General features: G+C 44.6%; 1 protein-coding gene across 6 annotated transcripts in view; it reads right to left on the bottom strand.

Annotated features, from left to right (window-relative positions):
- Positions 1-17,594, bottom strand: part of LOC147010306 (disabled homolog 2-interacting protein-like) — a 137,570-nt gene that overhangs the window by 25,077 nt on the left and 94,899 nt on the right. For all 6 annotated transcript variants that reach the window (XM_085859143.1, XM_085859142.1, XM_085859144.1 and 3 more), the window contains 5 exons: positions 12,713-12,786; positions 12,468-12,565; positions 8,919-9,048; positions 8,285-8,383; positions 2,583-2,669 (listed from right to left, as the gene is read on the bottom strand). In XM_085859143.1, coding sequence (XP_085715269.1) covers positions 2,583-2,669; positions 8,285-8,383; positions 8,919-9,048; positions 12,468-12,565; positions 12,713-12,786 — 488 coding nt within the window. The remainder of the gene's footprint in view (positions 1-2,582; positions 2,670-8,284; positions 8,384-8,918; positions 9,049-12,467; positions 12,566-12,712; positions 12,787-17,594) is intronic.

Raw genomic sequence — 17,594 nt, forward strand, 5'->3', positions numbered from 1 at the left:
TCGTCCAAATCCATCTGGAACTTTTTGAGATATCGTGCTATACATGGTTTTTAGCCCTCTTACTCAATGGTGAAGAATCACTTAAAAAAAATTCTCGAATTCTGATCCAGATCCGGATCTTCACCAAAGTCGAATCAATTCTTCCTTGTCACACACCCAACCTGTCCACCACGTTTCGTCCAAACCAGTGCACAACTTTTTGAGATATCCTGTACACAAACAAACAAACAGACAAACAAATGAAAAATCGTGCTTTGGCCTAAGTCACATTTGCTCCGGCGAGGATACGGCGGCCGTACGCCCTCTGAATTGACAGAAACGTGCGGCGGCCGCAGAGTTTCTGAGGTGGCCTCAGGGTGGCCCTCCGCCATATGGCTATATTTTACAGGCCGTAAGGTCGCCGTGGAATTATAACGTGTAGTTATAACTTTTTTCATTTCTACGTTCGCCGTAGCAATTTGACAAGCCGAAACAAAAGAACTGGTTAAAAAAAAAATTAACCCATTCGTTACCGTCCGTCTGGCCGCACGTTCGCCTTAGGGCCCCCCTGCGGTCCCCCTGCGGTCGCCTTGCGGGCATCTTGCATCTGCCTCGAAAATTCTATGGCCGCCGCAGGAACACCCTAAGGTCACCATGCAACATCAAATCAAAGACCGTACGGCACCCCCACATTTTCGGTCTCCACAATTTCTAAATACGCCGTGCAGCTCCCCGAAAAATAAAAACAGATGTGACTGCTACATTGTGTGACCGTGGAAATACTGCAGCTGCCCTATAATTGCTAGTGGCCGTAGATTTTGGAGACCCCACGGTTGCCGTGGCAAATGTGACCGAGGCCTAAGCACAACACTTGGCGAATTAGTTGACCTTTCCGTGTGGTGGTCCAAGCTGTAATGTCATGGAATGTGTGGTGTTTATTTGTTCATACATTAATAAAATGACGCGACGTCACAAATAACAATTATCAGGCACGCGTTGTCATGGTAACGGCAGCAGATTGAGAATTTTCACAACTCATTTAAAGCCACCATGTGACATTCAACAACTTATCATCGGTGCTTGTTGCCTTCATTCTGATGGTAGAAAATATTTGAAAATACCTCGGAACATTGCTTTTCAACCCGCTTTACGATCCCGTTATCAGGTTTGAAATATGTTGTAAAACAAAAATATGTATTTTATATGTGTGTTTTTCATGTTTTGGGTGACCCTGACCTTGACCTTGGGTCAATTTCGATCAAACTTTGTACACATGTTAATATTACATGCATAAATAGACAGTATAAGTTTCGATATAATAAGTGCAAAACGGTTTGAGAAATAGCCATGTGTAGTTCACAAAATTCCCCATTGGTTTATAATGGGCGATAATATAAAGTGATGCAGAATCCAGATCCTGATCTTGAACATCACCAAAAGTCACATATCTTTTTGCACTGTAGATTTCTATCAGCTCTTAAAATTTCATCCAAATCAGTTAAGAATTGTGACCTGTAGAACGAATATAATTTTTTTTTAAATCACGCCAATAGCTAAAAACTTTGACGTCATACGCTTGCGAAAACTGTGCATAATTTGTACCAACATGCATTTTAAAACATTGAGATATTCCATTGAAGTTTGTTTTGGCGTCAACAGGAAGTCGCTACGACTTCCGGTCACTGAGATGTTCAAAAGCTTGTTTTCACCTTTTGTTGACGTAACGTGGTGACGTTAAGTGCGATTATAACGTGATTTGATCCCAGACTATTTCAGCAAGATTGGCTATCACGTGTTAAAATTTGAGAATGATTGCTTCAGTAGTTTCGGCTGCACACGAGCGTAAATACTTTTAAAAAATGACGTCAATAGGCAAAATTTTGACGTCATACGCTTGCGAAAACTATGCGTAATTTGTAATAAGATGCATTTAGAAATCATTTAGATATTTGAATGAAGTTTAATTTGGCGTCAACCGGAAGTCGTAATGACTTCCGGTCACTGAGTTATGTCCAAAAATGTGTTTTCACGTTGTGTGACGTCACATTGCGAGGTTTCGTCCGATTAAGACGGGGTTTGGACGCAGACCATCTCAGGTGGATTGCCTATCAGGTGTAAAAATTTAAGAACGACTGGTCCAGCCGTTTGGGCTGTAGATGACCGGACAAACAAACAAACAAACCAACAAACGGAACAGACCAAGATACTTGACAAAATCGAAGATTTCGCCAAGTAACAAACAGACAGAAAGGGGTCAAAACATAACCTCCTTCACCTTCAGTGGTAGAAGTAATGATCAGCAACCAATCACCTGTGGATTCAAAATGATAACCCATTCTATGTGATTTCCTTCAGACTGACTACCAGTCCTCAGAGATTGCACTTTTAATCAGGCAGCTGAGTTTGAAGATAATCAAACAGCTCCATACAATTAATCCTTTAGGCTGAGTACATGAAGTGCACATGTACAGCCAGGATGAAACAACACAAAAGGAACAGGCAAGGCAAGGAAGATAGAGACAAAGAACCGGCAGGAGAAAGATACACAGAGAAGATTCATGATGAAAGGAACAAGTAAAAGTACACAATGTGAATGTAGGAACCTGGCAGAAGTATCGTTTCTTTGGTGGCAATCCTTGTGCCTCCATGACACACAACCTCAGTTCAGTTTCCAAACGTCGCAGGTGATCCTGGAAACAGACATGGACAAGGTTGATGTCATTCTGTGCATGGACCCTTTCCTCAATCAAAAACCACGTAAGAACATGACATTCCACAACCTCCTGAAGTTAACCGTGTTGGCACCAAAAGTCAGTGCAAGAAAATGTTTGGATCATGATTACAAACAAGTCAGAAACAATTAGAAACATGACAAGTCGGAAATAATTACAAACAAGAAAATGAGCAATCAGAGATTGCAGACCCTCACCAGGACTTGTTTTGTGTGGTGTTTGTGTCGTTTTGTGTAGTGTATTTTGTGTGGTGTTCGTGTATTGGTTTGTAAAATATTTAAGAGACATAACTGGAACTGCCACTTTATAATTGCTGGCAGTGATGAGCAGCGCGTTGCTTTGTCCACTTTCCGCCAGAACTCCAAGGGGCCTCTGTCTGGCCATCCCCCAGGCAGATTCCTGGCCGATTCCCATATTTTTGAGATGATGATAAACCTGCTATGTGCCTGGTGTGACTTAATGGTTAGGGCAGTGGACTTGTGATCCTCAGATCCTGAGTTCAAATCCCACTCAGCTGATGAATTAATACCAGGTGGGGTTGACTCAGCCTGTCATCCTTCTGAGGTCGGCAAAATGACTGCCAGCTTGCTGGTATCCTGTGTCGGAGTGGGGACCGTCCAAGATTGTACCCAATAGCCAAGGAGACTGCTGAGGCAGCACCAACGGTCTGCACAGAGTATGGTCCCAATGGATGGATGCATGGATCAACTTGCTGCAACCACGAGGCACTTGGTCGGCCCATTGGCCTCCTCCACTCACGAAACTCCCTCGCTGAGAGAATCTGGTGAGCAGGATCAGCATCAGGAAAATGAGCCACATGTCCATAAAGCCGCAGCTGACACTCATGGACTACGCAGATAATGAATCTCATTTGAGTCTCTCAGCAACCGCTCGTTGGACTCAAAGTCCGACCAGTGATAGCCAAGAATTCCACGAAAATACCTGGTACCAAAGGAATTAAGTCTCCATCTCAGATCCCTGTTCATAGTCCAAGTCTCACATCTGTAGAGCAAGACTGGAAGCACCAAGGACCTGAAGACTCGGACTTTCGCCCTCCTGCACAGGTACTGGCAGCGCCACACCCCATGATCCCGTTAATCCATGACTCCCCAAGCCGGACCCAAATGTCTATTGACCTCTGACTCAGAGCCAGCAGAGACATGAATATCACTGCCAAGGGAAGTGAATCTCTCCGTAATCTCAACATCCTCACCAGAAACAGGTACAGACAAGATAGCAGCATACAAGATGTCATTAAAAGCCGGGATCTTAGTTTTGACCCAGGAAACCCATAATCCCAGCAGCTCAGACTCCTCATTCAGCACCTCGATGCTCCCAAAAGGATATCTAAAGTCTCCGCAAAGATGACTGTATCATCTTCGAAATCAAGGTCAAAGATCTTAGCATTCCCAAACGATGCACCACAGCTTGATCTCTCCGAAATACTCCCCAGAATCCAGTCCATACAAATGCTGAAAAGTGTGGGGGCCAGTACACGCCCATGACGAACTCCAGTAACTGGAAATAAGTCAGAGATTGTAACACCACATCTCACAGCACTCTCAGTACCAGAGTAGAGTTCAGACATCAGATTGATCAGTTTTGCTTGCACCCCACGAAGACAAAGAATCCTCCAGAGGGCATCCCGATTCACTGAATCGAACGCTTTACAGAGATCAACATAGGCTGCAAGCAGCCCCTGCCGAAACTCTCGTCCACGTTCGGTGAGGACCTGAAGAGCAAGGATACGGTCAATCGTTGGCCTCTTTGGTGTAAAGCCTGACTGCTCTGGATACTGGTGCTCAAGCAGATGGTGGTGAACCCTATCAAGAATTATCCGAGCAAAGACCTTGCCCAGCACTGAGAGCAGCGCCACCACTTGGGAGCTGTTGCAGTTCTGGTGATCACCCTTCCATTTCCAGAGTGGGACAACAAGGCCCCTCTTCCAGTCAGTTGGGATGACGCCTGTGTTCCAGGCAGAGCACAGAAATGCATGCAACGACACGAGTACAGCATTTCCACCAGCCTTGAGAAGTTCAGCATGGATGCCACAGATCCCTGGAGCTTTACCCCCTTTCAACCGGTTCATAGCAGCATGTGTTTCCACAAACGAAGGTGGATCACAGTTGATTGGAGGATCAACAATAAAGATAGTAACACCACTGACATCCAACTCGACAGCTGGTGGATCAGCCTGGTACCGGTAACAGCTCAAAGTAACCGGCCCAGCGGGCCTTCATTTTGGATTCCTCTGTCAAAACCCAACACCCTCTGCTGTAACTGCAGTACACTGAGGGATGGGCTTGGATGAACGCAATGCGCGAGTTCCCCTGTAAGCAGGATGAGAATTACTTGACCACAGGTGATGCTCCACACCTTCACAGATTCCTTGCACATAAGCCTACTTATCCTCTATTAACGCACATAGTCTTTTATGCCTCAGCTCCCTCAACAGCTCAGCTCTTCCGTTAAGTGTGGTCCTGGGCTCTGGTCAATGGTATCCAGTGTCCCTTGAGAGATAAATTTATTTTTTGCCCTAAGGTGAGTTCCAAGACATCTCCGGGCAACGTCAAGGACGGTGGTCTTGAAGGCACCACACAACTCTTCAGGATTCCCCAAAGCATCCAGACCCCCCCCCCCCCAAATCCTCACTCAGCTTGTTTGCAAACTCCTCAGCGATCCTCTCATCCTTAAGCTTGCCAACATCCAGCCTCGGCTGGGATGGTACCATTCTCTTTGGATTTAAGCTGCAACTTCAGAGTTGCTACAACAAGTCCGTGGTCGGTATTGAGGAACTGAGCACTCTGGTATACCCTACAGTTCTGGATCATCTTCCAGCAACCATGAATGAGCACATGGTCCAGTGATGAGCCTGTGGGCACTGAAACCATGAATTGGCCACTCTAAGTCGATGACTTCTTGCAAAGTAAAGGAACTTATTGCTATTCTGGTTCACAGTTCCAGACCCATGGGGACCAACACATGTCTGATAACCATCCCTATCAGTTCCAGTCGATGCATTGAAATCCCCCAAGACGAGAAGAGTATCTCACCTGGGGCACTGATCAACCACAGACTCAAGCATGGCATAGAATGCATCCTTTACGGTGAGATCACTCGCCTTAGTCGTAGCATATACAGAGACCAGGGAAACGACACCCAAGGAGTGACAAATCTTTAGTTTCATAATGCGCTCGTTGACCGGTGTTTACTCAATTATCATTGGAGTCAGCTTCTTTGACAGAGCTACAGCAACTCCTTGAACATGGTAACCATCATAGTGACCAGACTAATAGTTGGTGTAACCACCCATCATGATCTCGCCAGTATTCAGTCTCCGAACCTCAGATAGTGCTGCAATACCTATGTTCAAACGCTTGAGCTCAGATGATGACAGTGACAGGTGATCATCCTCTCTTAGAGATAGGACATTCCCAGCACCCACCTGAAGGGACCACCTCAGGGTAACCCAAGGAGACTGCTTTCTGGTGGACGACACCTTAGCACCACTCCTCCACACACCACCGCAATCTGACCCTGGAGGTTTACCCCGTGGTTTTCCTCACATTGCCAAGGAATGGGGGTCCCAAAGGCTTTGCCCCAATCCCGTAAACTGGTGAGCTGTCCTGCAAAGGGCAGCAGCACAGGAGGTACTCCCATGGAGTGGGTTTTCAGATTTCCTTACATTTGTGGGTTGTGTGAAATGAAGTGTTTCACAGTGGCCGGAATGCAAATCCTTCCACCAACTTCCTTTAAAAAAATAACCCAACTATATGAGGACGTCCGCATACACAGTTGGGCGTTAGAAGTGGTTGGCTGTTGTCTCACAAGGAGCTCTTCCGCCCTTTGGTTGGAGTTAGATGAGTAATCGGAAGGAACCAGAAGCAAAAAGCAAAGATGAAGTCATCAGGAGGAACCTGGGTTGAATTCACATTTCAGCTTGTACCCTCAAACCCATCCAGGCACTGCCAAGTGAGCCTTTTTAAAAAAATAAATAAAAAAGAACCCAGATCAAAAAAAATGGAATAATTCTGGTTACCAAACCATGCATCAAATCAGGCTAAAAATTCCTCATCACTGCTGGATCATAATTTTGAAGTTTCATGTTGATTGATTAAGCGGTTCAAGAGAAATAATATTTTTAAAAGATTTTCGCTCAATCCAATATTGCTGTCAGACCATGCGATTTATCTATTATTTGTGAATACCGTGTTATCCCCAAGGCTTCAGGAACATGTGGGTAAAGTTTCCCCTCGATCTGTGAAGACGTTATGGCTTAATTATGACACTCCAAAACCTCCACGTCCAGCTTAATTATTACACTCCAAAACCTCCACATCCAGTTTAATTATTACACTCCAAAACCTCCACATCCAGCTTATTACACTCCAAAACCTCCGCATCCAGCTTATTACACTCCAAAACCTCCGCATCCAGCTTATTACACTCCAAAACCTCCACATCCAGCTTAATTATTACACTCCAAAACCTCCACGTCCAGCTTAATAATTATTACACTCCAAAACCTCCGCATCCAGCTTATTACACTCCAAAACCTCCACATCCAGCTTAATTATTACACTCCAAAACCTCCACATCCAGCTTATTACACTCCAAAACCTCCACATCCAGCTTAATTATTACACTCTCAAACCTCCACATCCAGATTATTACACTCCCAAACCTTGGCATCCAGCTTATTACACTCCAAAACCTCAGCATCCAGGATATTACACTCCCAAACCTTGGCATCCAGCTTAATACACTCCCCAACCTCCCCATCTTGGTTATAACACTGAAAAACACCTCTGAAAGTAAATGCTTCCTGATTTCTGTGGAGGAAATGGTGGAAATGCCAGTCTCATGATGCAGAATGACCATTTAGCTCAAACGGTGTTAACTTTTATCACATACTGTGATCGCTCATATGTAATTAGTTCATTTTCTGTTTCTCTTTGTTCACCCAAATTTCACCTGAAGTCAGCATTCAGTAAATAAAGCTCTTTCAGCTTGGAATTATTTTACAAAAGGATTACAGGCCTGCTAAAGGAAAATCCTAGGCTAATCAAAAGGGCATAAACACCGATTTGCTCCAAACATTGCTGGCATAAGTGACAGACAGGTAATTTTAACCTGTCCTGTTACTGAGCTGATTTTCCTGGACAAATAAGGAACATTCTGAATTGGCATTTCAGTTCACGACTTGACTTCAGAAGGAATGTGATGATGTAGACCCAAGAAATGAGAAACCTATTTGTTGGGCTACACCATCCACCAACCATTTAACCTCAGAGTAATTCAGCTGCACTTGTCGGGTTGTTTCTTGCTTGCCTTTGGCACAGCTTCGAAGGCACAACTCATCTAGAGGAGTTCTTCATGAATGACCATGTTGGTCTTGAACATTTGAAAGAAGCATGACATTAACAACTCACTGAACTTTCACATTAAAACAAATGGACGCATCTAAAAGCACCGACGTATCGGCGTTCGGGTGTTTGTGATGAAATTGGAGGACATTTTGAAAATTATATCCACTATTCCAGGAGTACAAAGTTTACTTTTGACGAACAGACCTTGTTTGGTTGAATACTCCTGCGCAGGTTTTCCATCCATCGATCTCTCTCGGCACCTGTCCGGCACGAGAAGCACCTGCTGCCTGACGGTGTGATCACCTGAGGGAGGTTAGAGCAACCTTCATGAAACCTCTCAGGTATTTGGAAGTTGAAGTTTCCGTCTGTTCAGCAGCTTTCCCCAATTATCTGCAGCCATCACAGACTATCTCCCATTAATGGGATTCATGATTAATGTAGCTCCCATTAATGAATCTGACCGATTCGTGTTGTTAATTTCAAATAGTACAAGACAAGGCTTCATAAAGATGTTTTAAATTTTACAAAGAATTGTAGAAAAAGAAAACACAATCATGGTTATTCCTTGGTATGTCAATATGACAGTGAGCATTGTTATTGCAACAACAACCTTGGGATACTCACCACTCTGATTAACCACAATGACGGAGAGGGTTACTTACGCTTCCTCTCGCACACATGCTCCAAGACGTGCTCTGTGTATTCACATTGATTGCTATTGCGTTTTAAAAATTTTTTTTACCGACCCATCATCATCTGGGGGGAGCAAAGGGGAGCCGGGACATTGGACAACGAAGCGACCAGATAGATGCCAAGGAAGAGAGAACGGTAAAACAACCTCGAAACAGTTGTCCTGGCCAGACAACGAGCTGTGCACGGGGCGGATGACAGCGTCCTCATTGGCGTTTATCTCCAAAGGTTCGATTCCAGGAGCGAGGAGGGAGTCGTGAGAGCGAGACGCTCTCAGCCTGAATAGAACAAAGTGACAACAATAATACATAAATAAGTGGAAATAAAGCATCAAAATGAAAATTCAAAGTCTTATTGGTCTTGGACAGTAGGATTTGAAAACCTCTTCATGCAGGTTTTCAATTTAAATTAATCGTTACCTCCACCACTGAAGGGAAAGGACGTTATGTTTTCACCCCTTTTCTGTCTGTGTGTTTGTCTGTGTGCAGGATATCTCAAAAAGTTGTGCACGGATTCAGATAAAACTTGGTGGACAGCTGTTCAGCAGCCGTACGCACTTCAGCAGCCGTACGCACTTCAGCAGCCATAAGCGTGACTTCAGGCAAATGTTGCACATGCAAAGCCGACTAAAGCAGCACAAACTGTGAGTCACCTTTAACCCCCAAAAACTCAGAAGTTCAAAGTGTCCTCTGGTTTAATTTCCTGGCAAAATTTACTGACATTCCAGGTGGATGTTTTTACTTACTATGTTCCTATGTACAAGGCATTCGCTCCAACCAACAATACCCTAACAAATACAAGGTTCAGATATTATCATTTCACCAGTACGAGCACATTACCCAGAGGGTGATAGTGTCATACCCTTACAGTGACACACACACACACACACACACACACACACACACACACACACACACACACACACACACACACACACACACACACACACACACACACACACACACACACACACACACACACTTTTACTGTGAGTAAACTTACACATGCAATTCTGAAAATTCCTCAACCACCACCCCCTCACCAAAATCCGAACGCCTCTCCCCTAAGCCTCAACATTCCCCTTCCAACTCTGTTCCATCTTTGCTCCTACCCCCAACCCCAACTCCTCACTCTTCCACCCTAAGGCAGCAGTCAACCCCTGCCCACCCTCTACCAACTCAACCCCCCCTCCCCCCTTGTCAAAGCCTCCACCTCACCCTTCCAAATCTGTCCCAACTCCAAATATGTCCTCCCTCCTCACCATCCTCCCACTCATAAAAGTAAAATGGGCATTCCCACATCGAAACAACGCAATATTGAATGCTTTCTGCTCCCCTATCATGCTATCACCAACTTCACAGAAACAAGGTCATGGTCGTCTGTCTAACTCACAATTTAAAGAAAACATATTGTGGGAAATAAAGTCAGAAATAATAGCAAGGACCTGCGTAATCTGTGCGGTAAAAGCACCACTTGAGAGAATGCCACGTAGTTATTTGGGTGCTGTATAAATAACAGAATGCTGCCTCGATCGCTGAGGCCTATCTTCACAAGGCCCATAACGCCTATCAGCTCAAAATCCTTTCAACTCTCGCTTTGATCATTTTACACTGAAGGGAAAACTTATAGGGTGGGCATGGTGATTGTGAATATGACGTCTTTGACTTAGATAGTAGTAATTACCAAAATAGTGGCTGTCGCATAGAACTTGTGGGTGGAGTCAGGTGAACTGTCCACCAATGGGTGGAACCCAGACGCACGCATGGATACATGCACGGCTCATTTTATAGTATAGAATACAGATTAGCGGCTCAATAGCTGCAGATAGAAGGGATTTATGGTCTGCAGTCTGATCGTAGGAAAAAAGGACAATATGAGGGGTGTTCGGGAGGTTCTAGGAACGGGAATTTGTTGGTCCCGAGAGCCGAGGCCTTCACTCATTATAAACAAGAATATGCTATGAGTTTAATTCATCCGACACATGGTTTGTGTTTCACAGTATAATCCAGAAATTAGTTTCATTAAACAATTAAAATCTTGATAAATTTGAGCATCAAGGTGCTTTCAAATGTATTCATGCAAATAAGGTGTCACCTCCAAGTAAATCCACAAACACACTCCGGTCGTGTAACCTCAGAATGTGTCTTCACATTCTCCATGAGTCAAAAGGACGGCTGACTTTTAGCGAAGTGGATACGAGTGCCTTGAAGATGACCCGAGAAACGGATGGCCAGGCAAATGCGACGGACACCCAAACTGTCACCAAGGTTGAAGCAATAATCGTAGAGGATCTCACCACATTAAGGTAGCTAAAAAAATCTACAGATCTTCGAATCCCTCAAAGCAGTGTTACAATAATAATAATAATAATAATAATAATAATAATAATAATCATCATCATCAATGTACATTACAAAGTCTCAACAAGATGGGTCCCACAAAACCTCAGCACTCATGATTGAGGGCAACAGCTGGCATTATGTCATGAGCTTCTCGAACTGCTCAACGCATATGCAGCACTCTAATGCTTGTCTGGGAACCGTTGATGAAATGTAGCTTCACCACTAAAGATTCTGAAATCAAAATAAGATCCATACAACGGAATCGAAAAGATCATGACCACCCAACCACGGCATCGATTTTTGGTTTGATAAGGGAGTGTGACTGATTGACTGCATGCTTCCGAGAACTAGAGTCACAGAAGGTGTGATGCTGGCCTCATGCAAAAATTGTGGCAGGCCATCAAGGACACACGCTGAGGGATGTTGACCAAAGGTATGCTTTTTCTTGATAATTTTCCTGTGCGGAAGGTCCATGTTGTACGAATTGTCAGTCAGAACTATCCTCAAGCCCCTCAATGATTCTCCCTAGCCCCTACCACCGTATCACCCATACTTGGCCTCTTGTAATAACACATTTCAACAGTTGAAGCTGCAGATTTGCTGACAACAAGGAATTGACTGAAAAAGTTGAGACATATGGCTGAAGAAGCATTCAGAAGCAAATTGGAAGTTAAATCCGAGTTAAACTTCCATTTCACTTCTAAACAATCACGACAGTCTGCATCATCCAAACACCTGTACAGACCACCGTGACATCCGTCTGCACCACCACAACAGTGTAAAACCACCATGACACTGTGTTGTCCATCTTTCGGCTGCTCCCGTTAGGGGTCGCCACAGCAGATCATCCGTTATGATCCGCATACTGATTTGGCACAGGTTTTACGCCGGATGCCCTTCCTGACGCAACCCTGGTTGCCTCTTATGACACAGGGATATGGATTGGGTTTTGCCATGATTCCGGGATGCCCTACACCCTCTCATAGCGCGGCCCAGTGCAGAGCTCCCGTCATCAAGCGATCCTCCAACCCAAGCCTCCGAGGAGCCGGATTACAGGCGCACGCCACTACGCCCGGTCCAAAAACCACCATGACACTCTGGTCAACAATCAACCATCATGCCACTGTTTTACTTCCAAACTCATCACTACCCAGTGTGGCTGATTAATCTACCATCGCTGCAAAGTTCGGCCTGTCACCCTTCCATCACAACATGGCATAGCCAACAAACTCCAATCATTGCTTTGATCGTTCCGTTTATTAATCATTTGTTTTGTCAACTTTCTCAATCTAATTTTCTTATCGCTTCTCGTTTGCTCATGTAAGGGTGCAGTGAGGGAAAGGAAAGTCAGATACTTCTCAGGTTCTCCTCGAAACGAGGGAAAGCGGAACGATGGTGACTTCTCAAGTTTACTTTTCGTCTTCTTCACTGAACTTCGCAATTTCATCAATCCCTGCAAGACATACGCACGGCCGGAAAGATGGAGTGAAAAGGAAAGTCAGTTTTGCAACTAACACTGAAAGTTATCAAACAAATCAAAAACAAACAAACTTGTGGACATTTTTCCATTCTTCGTGTGGATATATTTTGCACACAACACCTTGCTTGCTGTAGCCAACGGACTGTCCTCTCCCATAATGCCGTTTTCCACACCTCCGTATTGTCCGTAATCAGCTAGGGTGGTCAGGAAGATCGGCGAATGAAATCACCACATTTCTTTTACACCTCTTCAAATGTCGACATCTCTTAAGACAACTCCGCTTCGCGCAAACAACATCCAAACTACCGTACTGCTCCTGTGGAGAACTCTTCACAACAAAACACCTGTGGAGACCTCAACAGCTATTTATGGGGTTTCAATCTCTCCAGCTTTACACACACACAAACAGTCAACAAGATATTAAACTAGAGAGTTCATACAACACCTCATCCCGTGCAGTCTTGAGAAATAAGGACACGGGTGGGGTCTGCAAGCAGCAAATTTGATTGGTCGTAATGACATAAAATGCCGTAATATTTTGTCGAAGTACTGCGAAACGGAAGGGGGTTGAAAGTGCCAAAAAGGTGATTCGTGTTCTCCGGTGTTCAAGTGTATAATTCAATTATAACAACACACGACAGGCATTTTGAAGGCCATTTCCCCCGCGAGAGTGGGGGTTAGCTTTGCGGGTCCCACGACAATCCTCTAAATCATGGTTCCCCCTTTGACGCAATGTTCTATGGCTGGATGTCCTTCCTGATGCCAACCCTGGGAGTCGCCATTGACGACATGCAGGGATACCGGGTACCTATTCTGAACCGGGCCAGACAATGGGAGAGTATATAATTCATTTGAAATAAAATAAATGTTTTAAACGTTGTCGAAATTTTTTTTTAGGAAGTTTACGGCTGTTGATGCCAATGTCTTATACATCACCTTCTATGAGACGTTACATTAGTTATCTGTGCTTCTCTGTGCATGTGTGATTGGAACAAATTGAGAGCCAAAGTACCGTTAAACTACAGGTTTAGATTCCGTTTCATGTTCCAATTCGTGTTCAAAATATAACAATCAATTTAAATTAACTTGTTCCTCTATCATAAACCGACAGAAGTGAACACATCAGCTTTTACTTCCAATCATCAGCAAAATAAAAAAAATATCCACTTCTAACTATACACGTCCCGTCACCACGTGTTTCTGCTGGAATTGTTTCCACCCCCTTCATTTACCAATCCAAATTCACCATTCACCTCACAATTTTTCTTCAACCTTTCCTTTACATCAGCTTTATGCAATCTTTATCAAAATAATAATAATAATAATAATAATAATAATAATAATAATAATAAAAATACACCCGAGCCGGTTTGACGTTCAGCTCGGATACAAAACTTGATGTAACCGAATGTTAATCAACCTTAGCGACTCCGGAAAGTGAAAACAGAATTTAAATTTAACTTAAAATATCCATGTGAAGCCGTGTTTAAGTCAGCGGACCTCATGTTACCCAATAAACAGGGCCAGACGGAGGTAACGAGAAACTAGTCGGTCGAATTAAATCTTCTTAATAATCCCAATGAAACCCAGTATACATTATAACCGTCCGATGATTCCTTATCGGTCATTTTGCACTTGATGACCCTGTGACCTTGACCTCGAGGTGAAAATGTGAAAAACGGCTCAGATGGTGTATCGAGAGTAACCAGTATTATCATCGTGTCAAGTGAGAACTCAATCGCTTAAGATGTCATGGAAGAGATGGAAAAATAATTATTGTTGACGGACAGACGGACGGATGAACAGACGGACGGATGAACAGACGGACATCGAACGGTTAGATTAGGTCAGCGAGCTGACCTACAAAATCTCTCTTAAAATGTTTCAACTTCTTCTCTCACACGTGTGGTTCTCGGTATTTTATCATCATTTACTACTCTTCTTCTTCTTCTTCTTCTTCTTCTTCTTCTTCTTCTTCTTCTAGTTCAAAATATATTTTCAATTCCACCTTTCCTTCATCCCGTGTCAAGGTCCCACTGTTACAACGTTTCTTTTCTCCATTCTCTTAATTCTTCTTTATTGCATCCTTCACGTAATATCTTTAATCACATCTCTGACTTAAAAATTTAAAACCCAGTTTACAATGAATGTTGGTGTTCCACCAATCATCCTCTTTTTTTAAACTCCAGTGCCAATTCACTCCACCTCTGAAAATCTACCTCCTCCTCACCTCCCACATGCCTGGTGTTGGCTTAATGGTTAGGGTGGTGGACTTTGGATCCGACGGTCCTGAGTTCAAATCCTGCTCAGCTGTTGAATTAATACCAGGTGGGGTTAACTCGGCCTGTCTTCCTTCCGAGGTCGGCAAAATGAGTGCAAGCATGCTGGTATACTGTGTCAGAGTGGTGACCCGTCCAGGATTGTGCCCAATAGCCAAAGAGACCGCTTAGGCAGCAGCAATGCTCTGCACAGAGTATGGGCCCAATATTCTCCTCCTCCGAGCCCTTCATCTGTTATCCTCCTCTCCTTACCTCTCCCATCTTGCCCCTCATCCTACCTCTGCTCTTGGCACCTCTTCACCTTCTTCTGCTTCAATATTTGCTCCTCCTCGGTTGTCCCAAAGTCTGTGGTGTTCTAACATCTGTGGGCTCCATTCGACCCGAACAGATATCTCACTCTCTCATTCAGTACACTCCTCATCACCACAAACATGCTCCTTCCTTCCTCTCAGCACACCCCCACCTCCCCCTTTCTCCCCAATACCTCAAATCTTAGATCTCCTGCCCACTCCCTTTTCTCACCATACCTTGACCAAATCTCATCTTTCCCTGCTCCCCACCTCTCCCATTGCCCTTCTGCTCCTTAGCGGTGCATGCTCTTATCGTCTCCCCTCCCTCTCAAAGTAACCTTCACCTCGTTCCCCCTCCAAGCTTCCCTCTCACCTTTCTCAAAAACTTCCCCCTCACCGTTCTCCCTCCAATCTCCCCCCTCACATCCACAAAGCTTCCCCATCTCTTATTACTCCACACTGTTCCTCAAACCAGCACCACCGAACCTTTTCTCCTTCTCAACAGGCCCTCTCACGCAGCCCTTCTGCAATCGATCACACTCTTCCAACAACTCTCATTACCTTCCCCCACCCTCCCTCATCCTACCCTCCCCTCCTCTCCCCTCAACTGCACCAAAAACATCCTCCCCTCCCTCTTCCTTAACAGTGTGGCCTTCAAACATCTGGGGCCTTCGCTCAAACCTGACAGATGTTTCCATACAGGTTGCCACTGACAAACCAAACATAATCTGCTTAACAGAAACTTTCTTCCTTCAAGACATCTCTGACTCACTAGTATCTCTCCCTGGTTACTCCCTCCTATGATATGACAGACCTGAGCCTCATCCTGATCGAGGAGTTGCTCTCCTTATCAAAGACTATTCCTCACTCTCCATGCACTGCCCTCACTCCCCCACACCCCCAGGAATACCTCTTGCTACGGCTTCCCCTCGGCTCCCACCTCATGTTCATATGTGTGTTATACCGTCCACCAAACAGTGATGACTCCATTTACATTTCGCTCGCCAAAAACATGGACCAACTTCTATCTTCTCATCCCAACTCTCTCTCCCTCATATGTGGTGGCATCAATTGTCATCATGCCAGTTGGCTAGGTGTGGTTACCTCTCTCACCTGCCATGGCACTTCAGCAAAAGCTTTCTGCGATTCATTGGGACTGACTCAATCGGTCAATTTCCCGACCAGGATCTCAACCAACGGTACTCAAGCTCTTCTGTATCTGATTTTGACAAATTTTCCTGAAAATATCTGTTGTTCTTCCTTTGCTCCAATCAGTTCATCTGAACACATGCTTGTCAAAGTAAACATCTCCATGTTGGCTATTAGAGAACCACGTCAGCACCATCGAAACTGGCATTTCACTCAGGCTGACTGGCAGGGACTTCAAGCAGCTATCAAACTTCTAGACTGGTCTCCCATCTCTACTTCCTCTGACATCAACTTGTCCTGGGAATTCTTTCAAAGAAACTTGCTCTCTCTCATGCACAGATTTATCCCCTCTCACCTTCAGTTGACTGACCCTTCCTCCCGCCCATGCTTCACTGAAGCTTGCGGTGAGGCAGTTGTCATGAAACAACTTCCCTTCGCCTCATGGAAGGCAAATCCAAATGAAGGCAATCTAAGTTATTTCCATAAAGCTCAGAACAAGTGTGTATCTACCCTGAGGAGAGCCAGAAAACAACATCTTTCAAATCTCAAGTCTGAACTTTCAAACCTCTCTCCCTCCTCCAAATCCTGGTGGTGGCTGGTTAAGTCTGTTTGTGGTGTATGTTCCCCCTCCATCCCCTCCCTTACCTCAAATGGCAGCACTGCTGATACCGCACGTGAAAAGGCTGAATGCCTAAACTCAGTGTTTGCATCAAAATATTGTGTCCGAAACCATCACTTTCTGTACCCACCTTACCCAGTCGCACACAACTGTCCCTGGACTCTGTGTCCTTTTTTTCCTGACAAGGCAGAGAACTTGCTGTCAAACCTCGACTCAGATTCTGCAACCGGTCCAGATGGCATCAGCCCATGTGTCCTCAAAACATGCTCTGATGCTCTTGCTCACCCTCTCTCTGTTCTATTCACCATCTCATTTGCTAAAGGTCATCTGCCATCTGCTTGGAAATCAGCAAACATTACTGCCCTGCATAAAAAGGTGTAAAAACAGATCCCTGCAACTACAGACCAATTAGCCTTCTCCCAATCATCAGCAAGGTTATGGAATCCATCATCGCTTCAGACATTAAATCCTTCCTCTTCTCCAATGGCTTGATTTCCGATCATCAGTTTGGATTCAGTCCAGGTCACTCTGCCCTAGATATGCTGCTTCTGCTCTCCCAACAATGGATGGAGGCCCTCAATGCCAGACATGAAATCAGAGCCATATCTCTCGACATATCTCGTGCTTTTGATACAGCTTGGTGTCCTGCCTTACTCTCCAAACTG

Source organism: Eptatretus burgeri, chromosome 16 (assembly GCF_056783735.1).
Source record: "Eptatretus burgeri isolate ZD-2024b chromosome 16, Ebu_testis_v1, whole genome shotgun sequence".
NCBI lineage: Eukaryota > Metazoa > Chordata > Myxini > Myxiniformes > Myxinidae > Eptatretus > Eptatretus burgeri.